We start from the raw sequence: 23,066 nt of genomic DNA, 5'->3' as shown, positions 1-23,066 counted from the left end.
CCTGTTTGACAGGGGCATGGAATTTAAATTTTTTTACAAATTTTTAACAGCAGGGCCCATTCCTGGGCCCAACAAGAGTAACTGTGAAAGGTTACAGTGTCCAGGCACCACTTGGGATAGGCGACCGGTTTGGGCTGAGCATAAGTTTGGCCTGAACTTCGCCCATTCAGGTACTCTCCTAACACCCAAACTTTCTGGGCACTTAGTGGGATTTTGGCCTGCCAAGTGCACAGTCACTAGGTTAAGGCTTCCCCACTGAGAGCTAAATTGAAAAAGAATGATTGTACAAAAAAGAATGTAAATTGTAAAAAATTGGGTAAACCGCGTGGGGGGACCCTTTGGGTCTGGTATGGATTTTAACCACTTCCCCAATGGCGCATTGTAAAATGAGCTCAGCAGGAACACTCTCTCTCTCCTGCAGCCATCAGAGTACCCGAGTACCTATCTACAGCCCATGCCTCATAGAATATACGTTGGGGTGTTTTCTTTCCAAAATGGGTTAATTTTGTGGGTAATTCCACTGTCCTGGTGCTCAAGGACCTTCAAAAGTGTGATGGGTAGGAATGAAATTAGATGTGTAATTTATGCTCCTAGAATGCCTGATGGTGCTTCCTGCATGTTGGGCCTCTCTATGTGGTCAAGCTGTAAAAAAGTTTCACACGTGGTATCGCCATACTCAGGAGGAGTAGCAGAATGTAGTTTGGGGTTTATTTAGAAGTGTGCATATGCTGTGTTTGAGAATAACTTGTTGTTCTGACAATTTTTTGTGTTTAAAAAAAAAAAAAAATCATTTATTTTCCCAAGAATTGTGGAAAAACGACAACCTCAAAAACCTCACTATGCCTCTTACTAAATACCTTTACTTTACAAAAAGGGGTCATTTAGGGCGTATTTGTATTGTTCTGGAATATTCAGGCCTCAAGAAATGAGATAGGCCGTCGGTATATCAGGTGTGATCAAATTTTTATGATTTGCACCATAACTTGTAGACTCTAACTTTCACACAGATTAAATAATATCCACTAATTTAGGTTATTTTTACCAAAGATATGTAGCCGTATAAATTTTGGCCCAAATTTATGAACAAAAATTACTTATTTGCAAAATTTTATAATGGAAAATACAAAAGATTTTATTTATTTTTTTCTAAATATTTGCTCTTCTTCTTTTTTTTTTTTTTTTTTTTTTTTTTTTTTTTACTTCTATTGCAAAAAAGAAGAAACCCAGTGGTGATTAAATACCACCAAAAGAGTTCTATTTGTGTGAAAAAAATGTTTGGGTACAGTGTTGCATGACTAATTGTCATTCAAAGTGGGAGAGCACTGAAAGATGAAAATTGGTCTGGGCAGGAAGCGGTGAACATGTCCTGTATTGAAGTGGTTAAGGGGAACCCTATGAGAGAATTAAGAAAAAGGATTTTAAGGGGAACTCCATGCCAAAATTAAAAAAAAAAAAACTGGCATGGGGTCCCCCCAAAATTCATGCCAGACCCTTATTCGAGCATGCAGCCTGGCAGGCCACTAAAGGGAGATGACGAGCGAGCACCCCCCTCCTGAACCATACCAGGCCGCTTGCCCTCAACATGGGGAGGGTGCTTTGGGGTGCACCCCAAAGCACCTTGTCCCCATGTTGAAGGGGACAAGGGGCTCTTCCCGACAACCCTGGCCGGTGGTTGTTGGGGTCTGCGGGGGGTTTATCGGAAACTGGAAGCCCCCTTTAACAAGGGACCCCCAGATCCCGCCCCCCCATCATGTGAAAGGGCGTCGGGTACATTATACCCCTACCCATTCACCAAAAAAGTGTCAAAGTAAAAACCACAACAGACAGTTTTTGACAATTCCTTTATTAAAGAAGAAAAAAAAAGTGTCCCGCAATGTACATCCATCTTCAGAAAGATATTAATAATTTAAAAAGATCCGCGTCCATGGAAGGCCTCCCGGCGACTGCTGTCTTTTTTGGCTTTGAAAGCTGTTATATAGGCAAGGGCGGGGCCACCCGGTGACGTAACTGAATGACCCCACCACCTTCTGTATCATGTGACATCAGAGGGGGCAGGGTCATCCGGTTACATCAGCGGGTGGCCCCTCCCTTGCCTATATAAGAGCTGTCAAAGCGAAAAGACAGCCTTTGCCCAGTTTTTTTTTTTTTCGTTTTTGTTTTTTGGGTTCGTCGACTATGGATTTACATCGTGGGACACTTTATTTTTTTTAATTTTTTTAAAATAAAGGAATTGTCAAAAATTATAAATTGTGTTTAATCTGCATCAGTTTATGAATAGAGAGGAGACTACTTCCTGTCCATTCATCTTCAGTACTGAGAAAGGGACTGGGGAATCTGCTCTGATTTCTCACCAAAGCCCCTCCAACAGGGCAGATAAAAAAAATGCAAGCAAATGAATGAAGCAAAAGACAGAGTGATGGAGACAGGAGGTGAAAGAGGAATGGAGGGATGGAGACGAGAGGCAATGGAGGGATGGAGACGAGAGGCAATGGAGGGATGGAGACGAGAGGCAATGGAGGGATGGAGACGAGAGGCAATGGAGGGATGGAGACGAGAGGCAATGGAGACGAGGGAATGGAGGCGGGAGGTGAGGGAGGGATGGAGGCGGGGGGGTGAGGGAGGGATGGAGACAGGAGGTCTTTAGAGTTGGGAACTTAAATTATGGTGATTCTGGTAGCTACCAGGGATTTCCCCTCACTTTCTGTGGTGGCTATGAAACAGAAATTAAATCTCTCCAGTTAGACATACTGTAGGTGACAAACTCTGATGGGTTATATTAACCTGCCCTCTATAGAAAATACCATAAGAAATATGTTTTTGTACCTCAATATCTTAATCACTTGCTTACTGGGCACTTAAACCCCCCTCCTGTCCAGACCAATTTTCAGCTTTCACTTTGAATGACAATTGCGCGGTCATACAACACTGTACCCAAATTAAATTTTTATCATCTTTTTTCCACAAATAGAGCTTTCTTTTGGTGGTATTTGATCACCTCTGTGGTTTTTATTTTTTTATTTTTTTTTTTTGATTTTTTTTTTTATATTTTAAAACAGGTAATTTTTCTCCTTCATTGATGTACGTTGATGAGGCGGCAGTGTTTTGGCACTGATGGGTGGTAGTGATGGGCACTGATGGGTGGCAATAATGGGCACTGTACGGTTACACAGGTAGGCAGCACTGCTAGGTGGCACTGATTGGCACCACTGGTGGGCATTGATAGGTGGCACTTGTGGGCACTATGGGCACTGGCAGGTGGCAATGGCAAGTGGCACTGGCAGGGGGTACTGGTGTGCACAGATGAGGCATAATTGCTTCTTCCTCTTCGGGACCGATGTCCCTTGCAGATGAGCCGGTGATCGGCTTTTTTTTCTCCTCACGGTGTCAGCGTGAGGAGAAAAAAAGAACAAAGGCTGACATCTGATCACATGATAAGGGGCCAGGAGTGGCCCCTTACTCGGATCGGTTATCACCCGAGTCACAGTGACTCTGTGATCACAGTGCACTCCGCGCGTGCAGGGGAGAGTGCACAGGCATATGACTGCCTCCCGGAAATTCAGGTCAACGCTGTGGCCGTCATTCGGCTATAGCACAGATGGCAAGTGGTTAAACCACATTGCTAATTGCATATTGGACATGTTTATAGCTTAGGTAATGAAATTTGCACCCAAAACTGCAATTTTGTAACTTGGAAAATGGCAGTAAAAACTTGGCTGTGCGAGTAAATTTTAAGTGTTGTGTCAATGAATTTCAGTCTGGTAGGTTGGCAATACTGGTTGTTACCTTGTTACAGGAAATGGAAAATCAATGGACCTACTGGTCAACTCAGTAGGTGACAATGATATAGAAGACACTCAAACACAGACTGCTGTGTAAATGCTATGACAGACTTCAGAATGTGTAATTTTTTTCTTTAGCCTCTAATTCTACTAACAATATGTGCAGATGATATTTTTTGATATAGCCAGGATGTACTTGGTTTGTAGTTCTTTGTAATGTTGTATACCTGTAATTATGCATAGGAGCACATGGCAGTTGTATCCCATCATCTGGGACAAAATTATATGTTGCTATTTTCTTATGTTTTGAACGTTTGACACTTTTTTATGTTGTGCTTGAGCAAAGAGATTGGATTACCCAATGGCTTTTTTTCAATACAGTAGGTGTCAATATATTTTCTATTGGTCGCTAAAGTGAATTATATGTGAATGTGTATTTGGCTCTTGTTTCAGGCATGTTAACACAAGAAATAAGAAAACTCCAAATCCACAGATATTTGATACCCTCTCCTTTCTATTATACTTTATTTTTAATACAAGTGCATTAAGTCCATACTGTCTCCTCATCAAAAAAAAGTTGAAGTCCATGCAAATGCGAGACAGAAGAACACTCGTATTTGTAATGGCAACATCTTAAAACCCTATGATCTGTACATAATTTTATAGGTCATATGGCATATTGTACAGATAAACCGACAGTTAATATAATTAAAAGGAATATATTTTGTTTCCATGGTAGCTATTAAGAGACAAATGTTTCATCTAAGTAGATTTATCTTTTGGCAATTTCACACCTCATTGCAGTCTTTAAGCCAAAATTCCTTTTTCTTAGTGTGTTCATAATGCTAGAATATATTTTGCTAAATAATTGGAGTCCCTTATCAACTGTGGTGATACCAAGGTAATAAAAGCATATAATTTTTTTTAAATAAAACCTTCATTTTGTTGGACCTTTCTCAAAAGATGTTAGGTACTGAATACTGGCTGATGGCTTAGTCAGAAGGGACAGTATATTCAGCTCTTGTAATAGCTACAGAGGGACACAATTCCCTGACAAATGCAACTGCAGCTTGCAACATGTGAGGACTGTGCCAAAAAGCACATCCATTGAATTGCAGATTGCAAAGCAACATCTTTGTTTATTTGTGAAGGAAGCTAATTATCTTTTAATGTCACAACCACCAGTGATGCCGTTTTTCCCTATTCTGGCTTGATTATTGTGTAGTGTCAGTCTTTCCTTTAAAGACCACTATCAATTATGTGTCTTTCATTGTTTTCTGCAATTGTTTGATTTTGCTCTAAAAAAAAACTTTATTATGTATTGTATGATTACAATCAACAGGTTGCACCCACAATTCAAAAAATAAGCTGGCCATACATTATACAATTTTCTTATTCAATTTCCTTTAGATTTACCTTCAACTATGTAGTGCAGGGGCTTGCCTGATTGGATAATAATTGAAAGTGTTTAGGTTTTTATTATATGGTTCTGTTAAATCTAAAGGAAAATTGTATAATGTATTGCAAGCCCTACCAATTGTCGTTTGGAGGGGGTTAAAATAAAACCTGCGATGAGAGGAACATGAAAGCTGTCAGTGCTGACCTTTCCGTCTGAAAATGCTAGTTGCCTGGCTCTCTATTTGAATTTTGATTCCATACTTAAGACACTAACCTTCATTGGCCTTATGACTTTTTTTCCTGACTTGCCTTTTTTGTAAACTTGTTCCATGATAGTGCCTCAAAATGTATTTAATCCAAAAGGTGAGCATAAGTTCTAGGGGGCTAACATTTTCCGAAAGGGATCAGAAATGGCCACCCCCATTTTCTTCTTTTAAGTTTACTTTTAATAGAGTAGATTCTGCTAGGTTTTATACAATTGAGTTATTATTGGAGATGTTTAAGGAAATAGTAAAATTTTAAGGACTTAAGGTAAATGGTTAGTGAGGTAGTAGAACAATATTTCCCTTGTGTCTGCACAGGTAAAATAAAGTGGAAATATACAAAATTAAAGCGATTATAAACTTGTTGCCCACTGCCAATGGCTCCCGCTACTGCCTACATGGCCAGTGAGAAGAGACAGCTGAGAGAGCCACTGTTTTTGGATCGAGATCGGGCTCAAGTATTCAGGGGGGAAAGAGGACTGCACACACAAGGGTTTTTTTACCTTAAAGCAGAACTATAGGCATTTTTTTTCTTTTCATTTTGGATAGGGTAAGGGAGGGTTATAACCCCTGTCCGCTTTTTTTTCCACCATCTGTATCCCATTTCAAAGATTTGCCTTTACTTCCTAGCCAAAGAGGAAGTGAGAGGAAATCCCTGCAAATTAAGGGAATCCCTTGGTGTCCCCCAGGTCACCAGAACTAGCATCCCAATTGGAAGATGTCCCCTCTATTACTTTTCTAAAGACAAACCAAAATGTGGGATTTTCTTTACTTCGCTTTCAGTGATCATGGTAAAAGGGACAAATAGAGAGGGTGAATCTCCTTAACAGGGGCACAGACAGCAATAAAATCTGACGGTGTTCTAATCTCACTACACTCTATCCACAATAAAAAAAAAAAAAAAAAATTTCCTTTAGTTATACTTTAACGCAGAAAATACATTGGGGTAAAAAAAAAACACCTTGCTTTACAGCCACTTTAAATGGAATTCATCCTGTGATTTATCTTTGCTTTAAGCTTCATATCACCACTTCTCCTAACCATAGCTTTCATGTGTGAGGAATAGCACACACTCTAAAGGGTGGTCAGTTACAAGGGGTGACTTAAAGTGATTGTAAATTTTAAAAACATTAAAAAAATAAACCTGGTATAACTACCTGCTCCGTGCAATGGTTTTGCACAAAGCAGTCCTGATCCTCCTCTTCTGTGCCCCCACCGGTGCTCCTGGTTCATCCCTCCTGCTGAATTCCCCTCATAGTAAGCCGCTTGCTATGGGGGCATTTATGTTGGCTCACTCCCAAGCTGCGCTCTGTGTCCGTTGACACACAGACACAGTGCGGCTCAATTCCCTGGTCCCTCCTTACTGGCTGTGATTGACAGCAGCAGGAGCCAGTGGCTCCCACTGCTACCTATGAGCCATTGAGGGGAGAGCAGTAGTGCTGCTCGTGTGCACAGTGCTGGATTTTGGGCTCAGGTAAGGATAAGGGGATTAGGGGGAGCTGCACACAGAAGTTTTTTTTTTACCTTAATGCAGAAAATGTAATTAAGGTAAATAAAAAAACTTCCTGCCTTTAGAACCACTCCAGTCATTTTTCAAGAGCTTGATTAGATAAGACAATTGTGCTGGTGAAGTTTAAAACCCCACTAAAAACCTCTTTTGAACAGTAGTGATGGGCTGAAATTTAATTATAGCTGAATATGGTATGAAAAATATGCGTAGGCATCTATGTGTTGCTGCAGCTGTCTCACGCTGACTTTAAAGTGGATGTAAATCCTCACATATATCCAGTGAAGTGAACAGCCTCAGATGATACGCAGAGATGAAACAAATTTCGATACATAATTTTTACATGTATATCTGCTGTCTTCAGCTTGCTATATTCTTTAGTAGGTGCACATCGTGTTAGAAATGTTCTCTTCCTGTTCAGCACTGGGGATGAAGTCTTGGCATACACTGTGTGACAGCTGATTGGAGGAAAGGCCCCCCCTCCATAAAGGCAGAAGGAAGGCACGTGCAAAGCTGTGCTGTGAATAGACCAGCTCTCTGCTAATCTACACAAATTTCAGGCTGGTTGTCAGAACTTGTCAGAAATGATAATGCTGATAACAGAAGAATGGAAAAGCAACCAGGCCCTTTGGGTCTGGTATGGATTTTAAGGGGAACCCCATGCCAAAATTAAAATGTAGAAAAAAAAAAAAAAAAAAGGTATGGGGTTCCCCCAAAATCCATACCAGACCCTTATCCAAGCATGCAGCCTGGCAGGTCAGAAAAAGGGGGGGGAAGGGGGCGACGATGAGAGGACGCCCCCTCCTTAACCAGATCCTGGCCCCCTCCCCTATGTGAATCAGTGAAACATTGTACCCCTACTGATTTACCAAAAAAAGTGTAAAAAAGAATCAAAAACACACAGTTTTTGAAAATTCTTATAGTTAAAAAAAACTAAAAAATGTCTGTAGATCCATCATCAATCCCGATGCCCGCTGCACCACCAGAGCTCAAAAAAGTGATGCATGTAGGATCTGTGACTCTTTTTGACACTTTGAATGAGTAGGGGGTACAATGTACCTCTACTCCAGGGGTCTCAAACTGGCGGCCCTCCAGCTGTTTGCGAAACTACAAGTCCCATCATGCCTCTGCCTGTGGGAGTCATGCTTGTAACTGTCAGCCTTGCAACGCCTCAGAGCCCCCACCTCCATGTTGAGGGCATGTTGCCTAGTACAGTTTAGGAGGGGGGGGGCTTGCCCCCTCCCTTTCCTGGCCTACCAGGCTGCATGCTCGGATAGGAGTATGGCGGAACCCCATGCCATTTTTTTTATTTATTTTTTTACATTTTGGCGTAGGGTTCCCCTTGTAATCCATACCAGACCCAAAGGGCTGCTGACAGCTGATGTCTCATCCCTTGTTAAGGATGTGGCAGCCTGCTCCTTAACAACCAGCTATTCACTGGTTATTAAGGTCGCTGGCGCCCTCCGCATAAATTAACCCCAAAAACCTCTGATAAACGCTGGACACCGGTGCTTAGCAGAGTTTAGTAGTGTTTAGGAACTGTCAGCGTTTTTTCTGCCAAAACACTGCTGCTCCAGAGCATGCTGGCCCTGTTTTTACAGCTTCTAAATACCTATGCCACTAAAAGCTCCTAAAAGCCTATGTGTTCATGGATACATAGAATAACACGGAGAGGCGTTTTGAAGCTGTAAAAAAAAATAAGCCTGACGCTGCTAAAAGCGGCAGTAAAAACGTCCTGTGTGGATGAGGCCTAAGAAAGCAGGTGACAATATAGTCATTAGTACATTCAGTTCTATGTGTAAAAAAATACTCGGTCTTGGACAGCAACTGCAGTGATGTGTCTGTGTGTGTTTTTTTTTTTTTTTTTTTTTAATTTTTTTTTTTATATTATCTCTCACTCAATATTTTAAGAGAAAAAGGATCTCTGACATTTTAAATCTAAGTGTATTGTGTTGTAAATGTAATTTATCCTATTTTTCAGCGGAACTTGGTGAGTGTGAGCCATCAGAACATACACCAGAACTTGTGTCTGAATTTCGATTCATTCCAAATCAAACCGAGTCTATGGAGCTTGATATTTTCCAGAAGTGGAGAGACTGTAGGTATGTGGATTTAATTCCTCAAAATGGCTTGAATGTCCGTGTATAGGGTGATATTTTAATGGCAAAACAGACAGTGTTACCCTTAATGGAAGGTGATCTTTTGATACCAAATCTCTGTGCTCATTAACCTCAAGGAACAACTCTTACCAGAAGGTGAAATTCTTGTTCAATCACCCAGGGTGCACAGCGCACATAGCATTTGGTTGAAATCTGTGCTAAGGTTTAGAAAAAAACAAACATTTTTATGTCTGTCTGCTCTGGTTGTAGCTCTTGGGGCATTCACGTGAATTACAACCAGCAGTGAAGCCCCCACCCCCTCTTAATTCTGCAGTTCTGCTATGTAATTTCCCCCCTGATATTCTCTACATTTATTGTAAATAAACATTGCCAATGACCGAAATGACAGTCCCAGCCACCAGTTATTCAGATAGTGTGGAGAAGTAAGTGTGGTTGTGAAAATCAGCAGCTGCAGAAGAGCTGTTGTTCACGTTCCAAGTTTATTCCAAGTGTCTCTTGGACAAGTGTAAACCCCTCTTTTTTTAGTGCTGTCAGTCTAGAGCCAAGTCTCCATTGTTCAGGGCTGTTGGATGGCAGGAGGCAGGCCAGCTAAGTGGCAACACTCCGCAGCAACCCTTGCACAGATTTAAATGAGACCAAGTGCTATGTGAGTTGGTTCCCTTTTGAGGATTTAACAAGTATTACAACCTTCTGGTAATGCTACTTTAAATCTGAAGTTTAACGTGCTTGTATTTTGCCTTCTTTGGTTCTCCCTTGTCCTTTTTAAAAAATGTCATTAGCATTTTCATATGCAACATTTCTATTTTCATTGCATTTCTTATTTTACATCTGGGGAAATCATCAATGGATCTATGTACTTCTTGGAGCATTCAGATTATGGCTGGCGGTAGGGGACAGAAGAGAACCAAGCATAACTTCCTAAAAATATCACAGTGCCCCGTCTCCATACTCCTCTTAAGAGCCCAAAGCAATGGTGTGGCTTTAAGTGGAGTTATGCAAATTATAAGAATTTATATGCCTTGATGAGTGAATGTCAGCCTGACAGAGTGGGCGATTCTAGGCAGAAAAATCTGCATGCAGACTGTTCTAGGTAATATCCGCATGTAATGCTGAGCCTCAATGTTGGAAGGACCTGAAATTCAATGAATCAAAGGGGGGGGGTGGGCCAAGGACAGAAAGGCTGGGGAGGAAAGTGCTGGATGATGCTAAACAACCTCAAGCCAGGAAATTAAGAGGGCTCTATCTGACTTGCTGCAGCTTTTAATGTGCTCAGTGAGAAACCTTGCCCCAAATGCCCCCCAACTATTTTTAGTTCTGCTTCTGTATTCTAGTAATATTTGTCCTGCATTGACCTTTATGTAGACAGGTGTCAGATTCCAGGAACTGGAATAAAAAACAACTCTAATGCTGCGTACACACGAGCGGAATGTCCGACAGAAAAAGTCCAACTGAAGCTTTTCTTCGTATATTCCGATCGTGTGTATGCATCATTGGACCTTTTTTTTTTTTCGAAAATTCTGACGGACCTAGAAATGGAACATGTTCTAAATATTTCTGACGGAACAAATTCCTATCGGGAAACCCGCTCGTCTGTATGCTGTTCCGACGGACTAAAAATGGCGCATGCTCTGAAGCAAGTATGAGACGGAAGCTATTGGCTACTGGCTATTGCACTTCCTTTTTCTAGTCCCATCGTACGTGTTGTACGTCACCGCGTTCTGGACGGTCGGACTTTGGTGTGACCGTGTGTAGGCAAGACCGCTTGAGCGGAATTCCGTCGGAGTTCCGTCAGAGAAACCTTCGGCGTTTATTCCCACGGAAAAACCGGTCGTGTGTACAGGGCATAAGTTTCTCAGGCCCCGAGTTAGGAATCATTTAGCAGCAAGGCCAATGTCCAAAAATCAAAAATGGGGTGTCGGCAGGGAAAACATTTAGCAAAAAAGTATAGATGTAAAATTATTTTTGATCAGTGAGGGGCGGTGAGGGGCAATACAGCTAGTAGGACTTTTTTTACCCTAATGCAGGGAATGCATTAAGGTAAAAAATGTCTAGCCTTAAGAACCCCTTTACTACCTGCTCTGTGCACTTGTTTTGTACAGAGCAACTCTTATCCTCTTCTTCTCAAGTCCCCTTCTGGCGCTCATGGCTCCTCCCCTTGACTAGTGCCCCAGTAGCAAGCTGCTTGACACTCAGAGCCATGGCTCGCCCCCGCCCCCACTCTCTCTTCGTTGGCAGTGATTAACAGCAGTGGGTACCAATGGCTTCTGCTGCTGTCTTTGCCAATGAGGAGGGAGAGACTTTGGGTAGCCAAGACTCCCATGCACATCACTGGATCGAGAGGGGGCATAGGAAAGTATTTGGGGGGGCTGTGGGAGGAGCAGTACACAGAAGGTTTTTTACCTTCATGCAAAGAATGCATGAAGGTAAAAAACCTCCAGCCTCTACAACCACTTTAAGCACTTCCTGATAGTGCTAAAGTTTGCCCACCCCTTTCTATTTTTCAATTTTTTGCACATTCCTATTACCAGTGAATAGCCTTTATAGTGGTGAGCTATTCAGCTGTAAGGGCGGGGTTTTTGAGGTTGCTGCAGGTCTTTGCTGGCACCACCTCAATTTATTTATTTAGTTAGTTATATATTTTTAGGGCTTAGTATATCAGTCTTATGGTTAGTCAAGTTAGGGATTGAGTTTGAGAAATTACAATAGGTAAGTAAGTGACTAATAAATATAATTAAAGTGGTACTAAAGTATCATTTTTTTTTTTTGAAAATAACAAACATGTTATACTTACCTGCTCTGTGAAATGGTTTTGCACAAAGCAAGCCCAGATCCTCCTCTGCTCGGGTCCCTGTTCGGTGCTCCTGGCCCCTCCCTCCTGTCGAGTGCCCCCACAGCAAGCAGCTTGCTATGCGGGCACCCAAGCTGCGCCACTGCTCTGTGTGTCCTTTCAGACACAGAGCCGCGGTTCGGCCCTGCCCCCCCTCTCTCCTGATTGGCTGGCTGGCTGACTGACTGACAGCAGCGGGAGCCAATGGTGCCACTGATGTTTCACAACCAATCATCGTGCATATTGCTGGATGGAGATGGGGCTTAGGTAAGTATTGGGGGGGCTGCTACACACAGGTTTTTTTTTAATCTTAATGCATAGAATGAGAAGTGTATATCCTGTGATAAAATGTTTCTTTTTATGATTCTAATATACTACATGCAACACAGTATGGATCCTGGCTATAAGCCTGTAGCAAAGGGATTTTAATAGCCTTCACTGTAACTGGAGATAATACAGCTTATATTTTTATAGCAAAGAATACAAAGGTAAAACAGTATTGTGTAAGTGTGGTTGCTTTTACAGCAATTCTTTTTTTCACTTGTCACTAATATTAAAAATGAGCCCTTTAAATATCTTATAGTTCATAATTATATACCAATTGATGTAGAAGAATTGTTTTAGTACTTTTTTTTCTAATTTCCCATAATCCTTTGTACATCAGCTAAAACTAGGAGCCTGGCTGACACTGAATTGTTGTTACCTGGCACTGTATAGGTATTTCTAAACCCAATCACTAAAATATCATAGAAGCTTTAACATAATGTAATTTCAAAAGTCATTATAAAGGTTTTTAAATCTGCAGCTTTCATTAATATTACACCTTGTGATTCTGCCATTAAGATCCTTGTTTAGACATGTTCTGTTATGGGGAACAACTGTGTTCGTTATTGCTTCTCTGTTGCTACCCTGTCATGTGCACCCCTGATGTAGACTGCAAGTGGCCATCCTAAAAGGCAATTGCCCACTGCTTAAAACAAAAAAGGATGGTGCTGCACTCCAAATGATAAACACAAAGCTGGGTGAAGTAAGATACCTGTGCCTAGACCACCGCTGCACACTCGGAACCACAACACAAAATAGATAAAGGTCCTGCAGCAAGGCAAGATGCAGTTAACTTTCCATAGAATCTTTAAAACGCCCTTTAAGACATAAAAGTGTGAATCCAATGCAGAGCAAAGTTGACGCGTTTCAACTCCTTCCTGGGCCTTAGTAATTTTATGTCTTGTGTGTGGTAGTGAGGATACTCAATACTACAGACCAATGAGAGTATTAGCAGACAATTTGTAAAGCCCTGGATCCCTCTGATTAATGGAGAGGGAATTAAAGCACTCCTATATTATATAGTCTGTGATTAGTATTAAGCACATAAAGCGCTCTAGAATACATTCCAGGACACTCAATAAAAATTTTAAAACTGTCATCGGGCTTTTGGATACCCAGATCCATGGAAATTGAGCAGTGGGATGTCAATAACTTGAAACCGCTGCAGAGAATAACATGGTAGGATAAACAGACAGCTGTATATAGCTGCGGTTTGCGCGTTATGGGGATACTCTAACTGCGCATGCGCGGGACATGCGGGACGCGCATGCGCACTGAGATCCCCCTAGTTAGACAGAGGGGAGGGAGGTTATATAAGTAGATTGACAATCTGAGTGGCCTATCCCATGAATAAGCTACAGTTGTAGCGAAACATGTCGGGGGCAAGGCCAAGAGAAGGATAAACACCAGAGACTGTGTGGCTTAAGAGAGCAAGGGGCTGCGGTTCACTTGTCAGGGAGACGGAGGAGTTATTGGAAGAGCGAGCGAGGAGTGGGTGAGATAGACCCCTGCACACGCTGGTGGCATTTAGGTCCTCCGTGACCACATACCTTATGTGAAAACCTTAGGATAGTTCACCCAGGTTGCCTTGTTGAGATTGCTGTGCACAGAGTGCCGTGGAGTTTTTTGATGTGCTGTTATAAAGTTGACACAATGTGAGTGCATCCTTTGAAGTGTATTTTACAGTGTGTATATTAAAAGTTTTTACGTTATCACACTATTGGGAGTTCTTTCTCATTCACATATGGAACGAGTCCCTGAATGGAATACATTTAACCCCTTCTGATTGCCTGGATATTCTTATGCTTGCTAGCCTCATACGAAAGTGGAGGCATACAGAGTTGGTAAGAGACTGTCTATTGGGAGAGGGAACACTGAACACAGAGGTGTGGTGGAGAGTCCAAGTTTATTTCAGGAATTTCCAAGATTTGCTGTGACACTATTTATTGTGCATCTTTATCACGGACTTTTTTTATTCCACATATGTGCACCTATTATTGGACTTTCATGTTATTTAGTCACGAAGTTCATGCTGAGTGTGTTATTGATCAACTGCACACTTGTAGGATTGACACATCTGCGATTTTCAGCAACATCACTGAGTCACTGAAGTCAATTCATAGTGTTTTTTGGTGTTTTTTCGCTTTTTGTTTTTTTGTTTTTTGTTTTTTGATTTTTATTATCACTATTTTTCACTAATTATTTGTTTGATTCACACACTTTGAACAAAGGTGTTATTAGTTTAGGATATTCACTTGTAATGGTAATACTACGGAAAGAGTGATTAGAATAGCGCCACATTTTTATTCTTCACGTGGGTTGTAATACACCATTATCACGTCACAAGATTTAAAAATATTCTCCATATACTATTATACACTAAGTGGCAGCTTTAGATAGGCTTCACCAATTGATGTGTATCATCATTTATTTTATTTGCTCCAAGGCGCAGTGGTGGTTAATTGTGTGTATGTAGGACGTTACACATAGAAGGACCGTTTATTAATTTTATGTCTTGACAGATTTTTAACTGCATCTTGCCTTAATTGCCCATCGTTATCACTATCAAGAAACTAAACCTGAGCAATGGTGTGTAGCGGACGATGACGATATTGCATGTAGACATGAAGTGGCTGACATGGGCTAGATAAGTTCAGCAGTGCTATATTACCAAAATAATTAAAATGAGTGCAAACAGAAAATGACAGTTGTTAGATGTAGAGACCTTTGGAATGGAATTAAGTTAGGTTTTACAGCTATTTTTTATTTTGGCTTCTAGATTTGCTCCCACAGCACTGCCTGGACCCTTCAAAATTGGCTATGCAAATGTCAGCATTCTCAAAGTTGGAATTTGCAAATCCATATACACACCCCTGCCCAGGTACATGATTGTGCCCGGGAAAGCAACAAAGCTCATCAGGGCACTAACCACTGCATTATGTGTTGAAAAAAATCCAAAATCTTTTTGAGCAGACGCTTTGCTTGAGCACCAGTAGCACTAAAGAGACAAATCCAAACCTGTCTTGACAGCTTGTATTGTCAGTTTACTACACCTGCTAATGTAATCAGTGGTCCCACCATTTAGCATTTAAGGAAACCTGTGCTGAGAAAAACTGTATGCCTTCCATTGCTGACCTCCATTGAAAAAATCCCAGTTGCCTGAAAATAAAGCCAGTATGGCTTCTGACCTAGATACTCTCTCAACCCATTGACCTGGAACAAGTCAACAAGATGAAAATAAAGTAGGCACAAAGTCAGAACTCCTGATCAACATGCTTGTACTAAGTGTTTTCCAATGAAAAGGAATGGAAAAAAATCTGCATATGAGACCGGGTAATTAACATTTCTAGTAGGTCAGTAGTTGCAACCACCACGAATCTTGGCACAGTTTCTTCTTAATGTCATTTTTATAAGCACTGATCTTAGCTGGTGCATAATGCATTTAGTTTATACTGAGGACAACAGATACAGTTTAGTTGCATGTACACACTGGTATGGTTCTTCTAAGACAGGGGTGCTCAACCTGTGGCCTGTGGGTCCTTTTCATGTGGCCTACAACCTCAAACCAGGGAAGTGCATGCCAATTCTCTGGGATGGTGGGTCGGCAAGCCTAGGTCACGATCAACGGGTTGCCAAACCATGATCCCAGAGCATCAGAGTACATGGAGCCAGCAGCAGAGGAAGCAAGAGTGGTGTAAGTCAATGCTTCCTCTGTAGCACTTGACCTGGGACCTTTCTAGCAGCCTGGAGAATGGTGCCAGCAGCAACAGGATAAGGAAAAGGTCAGAGTATTAAATATCACATACACTGCACTTTTGCAATGGGCAATGAACAGGTTTTTGGGCTGCTTTCAAACTGATCTGCAGTGCACCTGCGACTTGCCTGTGGGTTTGCTACACTGAGCCATAGACTTCTACTTTATCCTGTGGGTAAACTCCTGAATGCAGGAGTTTTGGCGCACTTTCAGAAAGTGCGCCACACCTGCAAGATGTAATCGAAGTCTGTAGCTCAGTGCAGCTAACCCACAGGAAAGCTACAGGAGCACTGTAGACATCCAAAAACCCTGAGACTGCTGCTGTGCGCCACCATCTTAAATGTGTTGTGAGCAGCCCCAGCAGACTCCAAACCACCACTTACAGTAGGTGACCGCGATATTGTGTCAATCTCGTAGCTGTTATCGGCGAGATTTGAAACCTGCGAGCCCCGTCGTGGGAGCCAGCGCCGAGCTGGCTCGCTCATCGGGAAAGGAAAAATGTGTTTTCCTTTCCCGATAAGCGACAAGCATTGCTGTAGGTGTTTGTTATGAATCTTGAGGGGGAACTCCACTCAAATTTTAAATAAAAAACCGGCATGGGTTCCCCTCCAGGAGCATACCAGGCCCTTAGGTTTGGTATGGATTTTAACGGGAACCCCCTTAAACCGAAAAAACAACGTGGGGGTGCCCCCAAAATCCATACCAGACCCTTACCTGAGCACGCAGCCCGGACGGTCAAGAAAGGGTACTGTGCATCTCGGCGACAGGGTACTGTACATCTCGCTCTGGCTGCAATAGGAAAAACATGTTCCTATTGCAGCGAATGCGAGAGAGAATTCCCCTCCAGGAGCATATCAAGCCCTTAAGTCTGGTATGGATTTTAAGGGAAACCCCCTACGCCGAAAAAATGGTGAGTGGGTCCCCCTAAAATCTATACCAGACCCTTATAGGGTGGGGACGAGCGAGCGCCCCCCCCCCCTCCTGAATCCTACCAGGCTGCATGCCTTCAACATGGGGGAGTGGGCGCTTTGGGGCAGGGGGGTGCCCTGAGGCCCCCCACCCTAAAGCACCTTGTCCCCATGTTGTTGAGGACAAGGGCCTTTTCCCGACAACCCTGGCCATTGGTTGTCGGGGTCTGCGGACGGAGGACTTATCGGAATCCGGGAGCCCCCATTAATAAGGGGGCCCCCAGATCCCGGCCTCCACCCTATGTGAATGAGTAATGGGGTATATCGTACCCCTACCCATTCACCTGGGGGGAAAAAGTGTCAAGAAAAAAACACACTAGACAGGTTTTTAAAGTAATTTATTAGGCAGCTACGGGGGTCTTCTTCCGACTTCGGGGGTCTCTTCCGACTTCTCTGCTTTCTTCTCCCGTTGTCCAGTTCTTCTCCCTGTCTCTGATTCTTCTCCCGCTCTCCGGTTCTTCTGCCGGGCTCCTCCGCTATCTTCTGCTCTTTTGCTGCTCTTTTGCTAGCGTTGGCCCGGTCTTCTCCATAGTCTTGTTCCTCCTCTTCTTCTGATGTTGACACGACGCTCTCTCCTGCTGTAATGCCACGTGCGAGGTGCGCACTTATATAGGCATGGGGCGTGGTCACCCCGGTGACCATGCCCCTTATGACATCACAGTCCCACCATGCCCTGGGATGTGACGTCATATTGGGCGGGTCACCAGATGACATTACCCCGTGACCACGCCCCATGCCTATATAAGCCGTTGTGCACTTTGTACACAGCATTACAGTGGGAGAGAGCGTCGTGTCAACATTGGAAGAATGAACAAAACGACGGAGAAGACCGGGCGAATGCTAGCAAAAGAGTGGCAAAAGAGCAGAAGATAGAGGAGGAGCCCGGGAGAAGAACTGGAGACAGGGAGAAGAGGAGGGAGAAGAACCGGACACCAGGAGCAGAGGCCAGAGAGCGGGAGAAGAGAGCGGAGAAGTCGGAAGAGACCCCCAGAGCTGCCTAATAAATTACTTTAAAAACCTGTCTAGTGTGTTTTTTTTTATTGACACTTTTTTCCCCCAGGTGAATGGATAGAGGTACGATGTACTCCATACTCATTCACATAAGGTGGGGGGCTGGGATCTGGGGGCCCCCTTATTAAAGGGGGCTCCCGGATTCCGATAAGCCCTCCGCCCGCAGACCCTGACAACCAGCGGCCAGGGTTGTTGGGAAGAGGCCCTTGTCCTGGTCAACATGGGGACAAGGTGCTTTGGGGGTGGGGGGGCCCAGGGCGCCACCCCAAAGCGCCCACCCCCCCATGTTGAGGGCATGCGGCCTGGCACAGTTCGGGGGGGAGCCCTCGCTCGTCCCCACCCCCTTACCTGACCGGCCGGGCTGCGTGCTCGGATAAGGGTCTGGTATAGATTTTAGGGGGACCCACTCACCATTTTTTCGGCGTAGGGGGTTTCCCTTAAAATCCATACCAGACTTAAGGGCTTGATATGCTCCTGGAGGGGAATTCTCTCTCGCATTCGCTGCAATAGGAACATGTTTTTCCTATTGCAGCCAGAGCGAGATGTACAGTACCCTGTCGCCGAGATGCGATCGCACTTGAAACACATTCTCGCGGGCAGGTACTGTAAGTGGCACTTTTGCTTCTTCCCTGATGGCTACCTAAAAAAGTATATGTAGGAGGCGAAGGGAGGGGAGGAGGACCTGGACTAGTACAGGCAGTAATTGGGTCTTCGCAGAAGAGAAGAGGACTAGGATGTGCAAGGAGGGAGTGGCTGTACTAGGAAATTGACTAGTCAAGTCCAAAGATGCGGTTAGTGAATTTTATATCCTTTATAGAAAAAAAACACTGCAAGTAAACATTTAAAATACTTGTTTTTTCAGTGTTTTCACCTGCATTTTGTAAATTGATGACCAGGTCTCTTTATGGGTATAACGGCCATGTTGCATACTTGGACCCTGATTGAATAAAGGACTAGCTACATGGAAAAAGAGAACATTGGGTTATAAGTAGGCAATAGCTTCTGTAGCAGTTTTTAAAATGTATTTTTTTTCTTCTGATTTGACTAGAGTATCTATTTAATCTTTGTTTTTCCCCCCTTTACTCTAAGGGGTAAAACACCAGCCCAGGCCGAGCTATGTTACTTGAATAAAGCGAAGTGGTTAGAGATGTATGGGGTTGATATGCACATTGTCAAGGTAAATTATTTCTTCTTTTTTGTTTTACCACAGTTTTATAAAATGTAATTTTAGTTTATTTAACATGTTGTGCACTTGGTGTTGTGAGGCTGTTCAGCAAACACTGTGATATCATTTTAACAAGAAAGGTGTCATGTAATTTAACTTTTTGTTACAAAAGAAATCAGCAAGGGCTAAACCATGTGGGTAATTTTGGTATCCTGCTAATGAGCATTTTTTGTACACATTCTTTGTTAAAGAAATGGCAGTACAGTACAAAAAGAGGTGTACAAATCGGTCAAAGCTTCCATGACAGAGTACAATACCATAAATTTCCAGGTAACACAGTACTAAGACCATTTTATTTAAGGTGGTGTAAGAGTACACACGGCAAAGCGCATGTGATTCTGGTTCTAATTACAGTATCGGAATACTTTGCTCTAGACAAGCAACTACAGTTTTTTTTAAATTTTTGTTTTTCTGAGAGACTTTAGATGTGTGTACAAATCCAGAGAGTGAGGGGCAGGTGATGCGAGGGCAAAAAAAAAGGAGGGGGGGGGGAGAGGGTAAATGGGCAGGGGGGAGAAGTTCCCACCACTCTCCTCTTCACAAAGTCCACTGTATCAGATCTTGAAAAAAGGAAAATAATGGATAGCTTACTCTCGGGAGACCAAAGGTGTCTGTTCCTTACAAAAGAAGTATAGTGTCCAGATCTAGCTGTAGGCTAGCAATTTTTTTATTTTTTGATGGTAATCAGCTATGCATTGGAAAAGAGCAGAATACCAACAAGAGTTTCTGAGAAATCAGTCAGTATTTAGGGTTAATTAGGGTCAAAACTTAAATGGTAATTTATAGCCATGGTTTTTGAAATGGTGAATTTTTAATGGCATAAGTTGTAAATGCAACTAGAACTTTAGGACATGGATCCATGTTGCCATTTTGTGTAAACACAATTAAGTTTATGCTGCTACCTTCTCCGTAATATAAACTTGCCTGAACCAGGCAATGCATCTCTTGCATCTTTGACTCCTGCCCTTCACAACAGAAAGTATGCAGTATGGCAAATTTGAGTTTGATCAAACAAATAGCATTTGGTAGTCAATTTTTAGGCAATCCCTGCCATGCACAACAAAGCAACAAGCAAAAAAAAATTCACGTCCTTGTATAATATATAATTTTATGTTAAATAATTAAGAATTATACATCATAATGACATTATGTATGAATATACATAATGTCATTATGATGTCTTTAAATGTATTTTCTCTTCATCGACGGACACAGCGCCTCCTTAATCTTGACCATTGGGTTATATCGTCTCTGCAGGAGTAGGACTAGGCAGAAAAAAAACACTTGTCTACACCCATGGGCTGTCCTCAGTCAGTATATACCCCCCTCCCTGCTCTAGGTATTAAGTTTATTTCTCTCTAGTCAGGAGTAAGGACCTAGCTCCTTGCTGCAAACTTTTGGTCCTAGCAAATTTTGCTTTTTTCTTTCTTCCATGCATTTTCTCCCGGAAGATCTACGATCAACTGACGGGCTGGATAATCTAAATCCAGTGGTCTCCCTAGTCCAGCCAGTGAGTGTGTGCAGACCTCAGCTACGTGCTAGGTTGGCTGTGACATGCTAGGTGGCCTGTGAGTTAAACATCTTGCAGGGTTGCATACAAACGGGCTCTGGTCCGAGTCGCAGCGGTGGGGGTCCCAGGGCAGGCAGCAGGGACCCCTGGGGGTCTCCCCCGTAATTCCCCTTCTGGGTGGTGTGTGTCCTGCCCTGGCGGTATGGGGGGGTTCCAGTGCAGTGGGGACCCCTAGGTGCATGCCCTGCTGTATATGCATAGTTACCTAGTAACATAATAGGTGAGGTTGAAAAAAGACACAAGTCCATCAAGTCCAACCTATGTGTGTGATTATATATCAGTATTACATTGTATATCCCTGTATGTTGCGGTCATTCAGGTGCTTATCTAATAGTTTCTTGAAACTATCAATGCCCCCCGCTGAGACCACCACCTGTGGAAGGGAATTCCACATCTTTGCCGCTCTTACAGTAAAGAACCCTCTACGTAGTTTAAGGTTAAACCTCTTTTCTTCTAATTTTAATGAGTGGCCACGAGTCTTGTTAAACTCCCGCCTGCGAAAAAGTTTTATCTCTATTGTGGGGTCACCAGTATGGTATTTGTATATTGAAATCATATCCCCTCTCAAGCGTCTCTTCTCCAGAGAGAATGAGTTCAGTGCTCGCAACCTTTCCTCATAACTAATATCCTCCATACCCTTCATTAGCTTTGTTGCCCTTCTTTGTACTCGCTCAATTTCCAGTACATCCATCCTGAGGACTGGTGCCCAGAATTTGACAGCATACCCTAGGAGCGGCCGGACCTTGTCTTGTAGAGCAGGAGAATTATCTCTGGAGTTGATCCCCTTTTTAATGCATGCCAATATTCTGTTTGCTTTGTTAACAGCAGCTTGGCATTGCATGCCATTGCTGAGCCTATCATCTACTAGGACCCCCAGGTCTTTTTCCATCCTAGACTGCCCCAGAGGTTCTCCCCCCAGTGTATAGATTGCATTGATATTTTTGCCACCCAAATGCATAATTTTACATTTCTTATTGTGCATCAGGGGACACAAAGCCATAGTAGTTACTATGTGGGTTATAGGCCACCTTCAGGTGATGGACACTTGCAAGCCCTAAGACGAAAAGTCCACTCCCTATATAACCCCTCCCACTACTGGGAGTACCTCAGTTGTTTTGCCAATGTCTAAGGTGTTGGTCACGAGTAAAGATGTGCTGTGCTGATCTCCACTGGAACAAACCTTGCTGGGGCTAGTCATGCAGCCGGATCCATTCAAAGTGTCTTTTTGGACGAATTGAATGGTACTCAGGCCTTGTGTCTGAAGAAACTAGGTTTTTGCCTGTAAATGCTTCTCTTTTAGAGAACTGGACCCTGGGATCCAGTACTTATGGTATTAAGGCCATAAAGTTTTACTGGCGGTGGTGCTATTACAGGTCCAGGATTGTGGGTTTCCCCGAGGATCCCCAGCTCCTGAAGGCTTGTTAACGGAACCCACCGTGAAGGGTGAAGTTTGGGTCTGTTGGTTTTACCACAGAAAAGCCTGCGGCGGGAAATGTAAGTGGAGTTATTCATAAGAAAATTCTAAAATATCTTAGAAAGTCTCCTTTAATTTAGTAAATGTCATGCCTATGTGTCACCACTGGGGGCTGTATAGAGCTCATACCTTCTCATGCTTCCTCAGAGAGCTCACGTTGTGTCCAGAACATCAGCTTCCTTTCCTCCAGCCAGCAGCAGACCTCCGGTAAGTCTGGGGGGGTTCCTCCCAACCAGACTCCCCCCGACTCATTTGCCATGTAGTTGCCCACCCCATTAATTTGTCAGATCTTTTTGCAAGGTTTCCACATCCTGCAGAGAAGTTATTGCCCTGCTTAGTTTAGTATTGTCAGCAAATACAGAGATTGAACTGTTTACCCCATCCTCCAGGTCGTTTATGAGCAAATTAAACAGGATTGGTCCCAGCACAGAACCCTGGGGGACCCCACTACCCACCCCTGACCATTCTGAGTATTCCCCATTTATCACCACCCTCTGCACTCACCCTTGTAGCCAGTTTCAATCCATGTAGTCACCCTATGGTCCATGCCAACAGTCCTTATTTTGTACAGTAAACGTTTATGGGGAACTGTGTCAAATGCTTTTGCAAAATCCAGATACACCACGTCTACGGGCCTGCCTTTATCTAGATGGCAACTCACCACCTCATAGAAGGTTAATAGATTGGTTTGGCAAGAACGATTCTTCATGAATCCATGCTAATTACTGCTAATGATACCGTTCTCATTACTAAAATCTTGTATATAGCCCCTTATCATCCCCTCCAACAGTTTACATACTATTGATGTTAGGCTAACTGGTCTGTAATTCCCAGGGATGTATTTTG

General features: G+C 43.0%; 1 protein-coding gene across 3 annotated transcripts in view; it reads left to right on the top strand.

Moving 5' to 3' along the window:
• The window catches only part of EPB41L4B (erythrocyte membrane protein band 4.1 like 4B), a 910,607-nt gene that overhangs the window by 269,082 nt on the left and 618,459 nt on the right, over positions 1-23,066 (top strand). For all 3 annotated transcript variants that reach the window (XM_073630789.1, XM_073630788.1, XM_073630790.1), the window contains 2 exons: positions 8,929-9,049; positions 19,041-19,128. In XM_073630789.1, the coding sequence (XP_073486890.1) occupies positions 8,929-9,049; positions 19,041-19,128 (209 nt within the window). The remainder of the gene's footprint in view (positions 1-8,928; positions 9,050-19,040; positions 19,129-23,066) is intronic.

This window comes from Aquarana catesbeiana, linkage group LG05 (assembly GCF_042186555.1).
Source record: "Aquarana catesbeiana isolate 2022-GZ linkage group LG05, ASM4218655v1, whole genome shotgun sequence".
NCBI classification, from domain to species: Eukaryota; Metazoa; Chordata; class Amphibia; order Anura; family Ranidae; genus Aquarana; species Aquarana catesbeiana.
The sequence above is the reverse complement of the archived record's forward strand: the minus strand, read 5'-3'. Positions and strand labels throughout refer to the sequence as shown.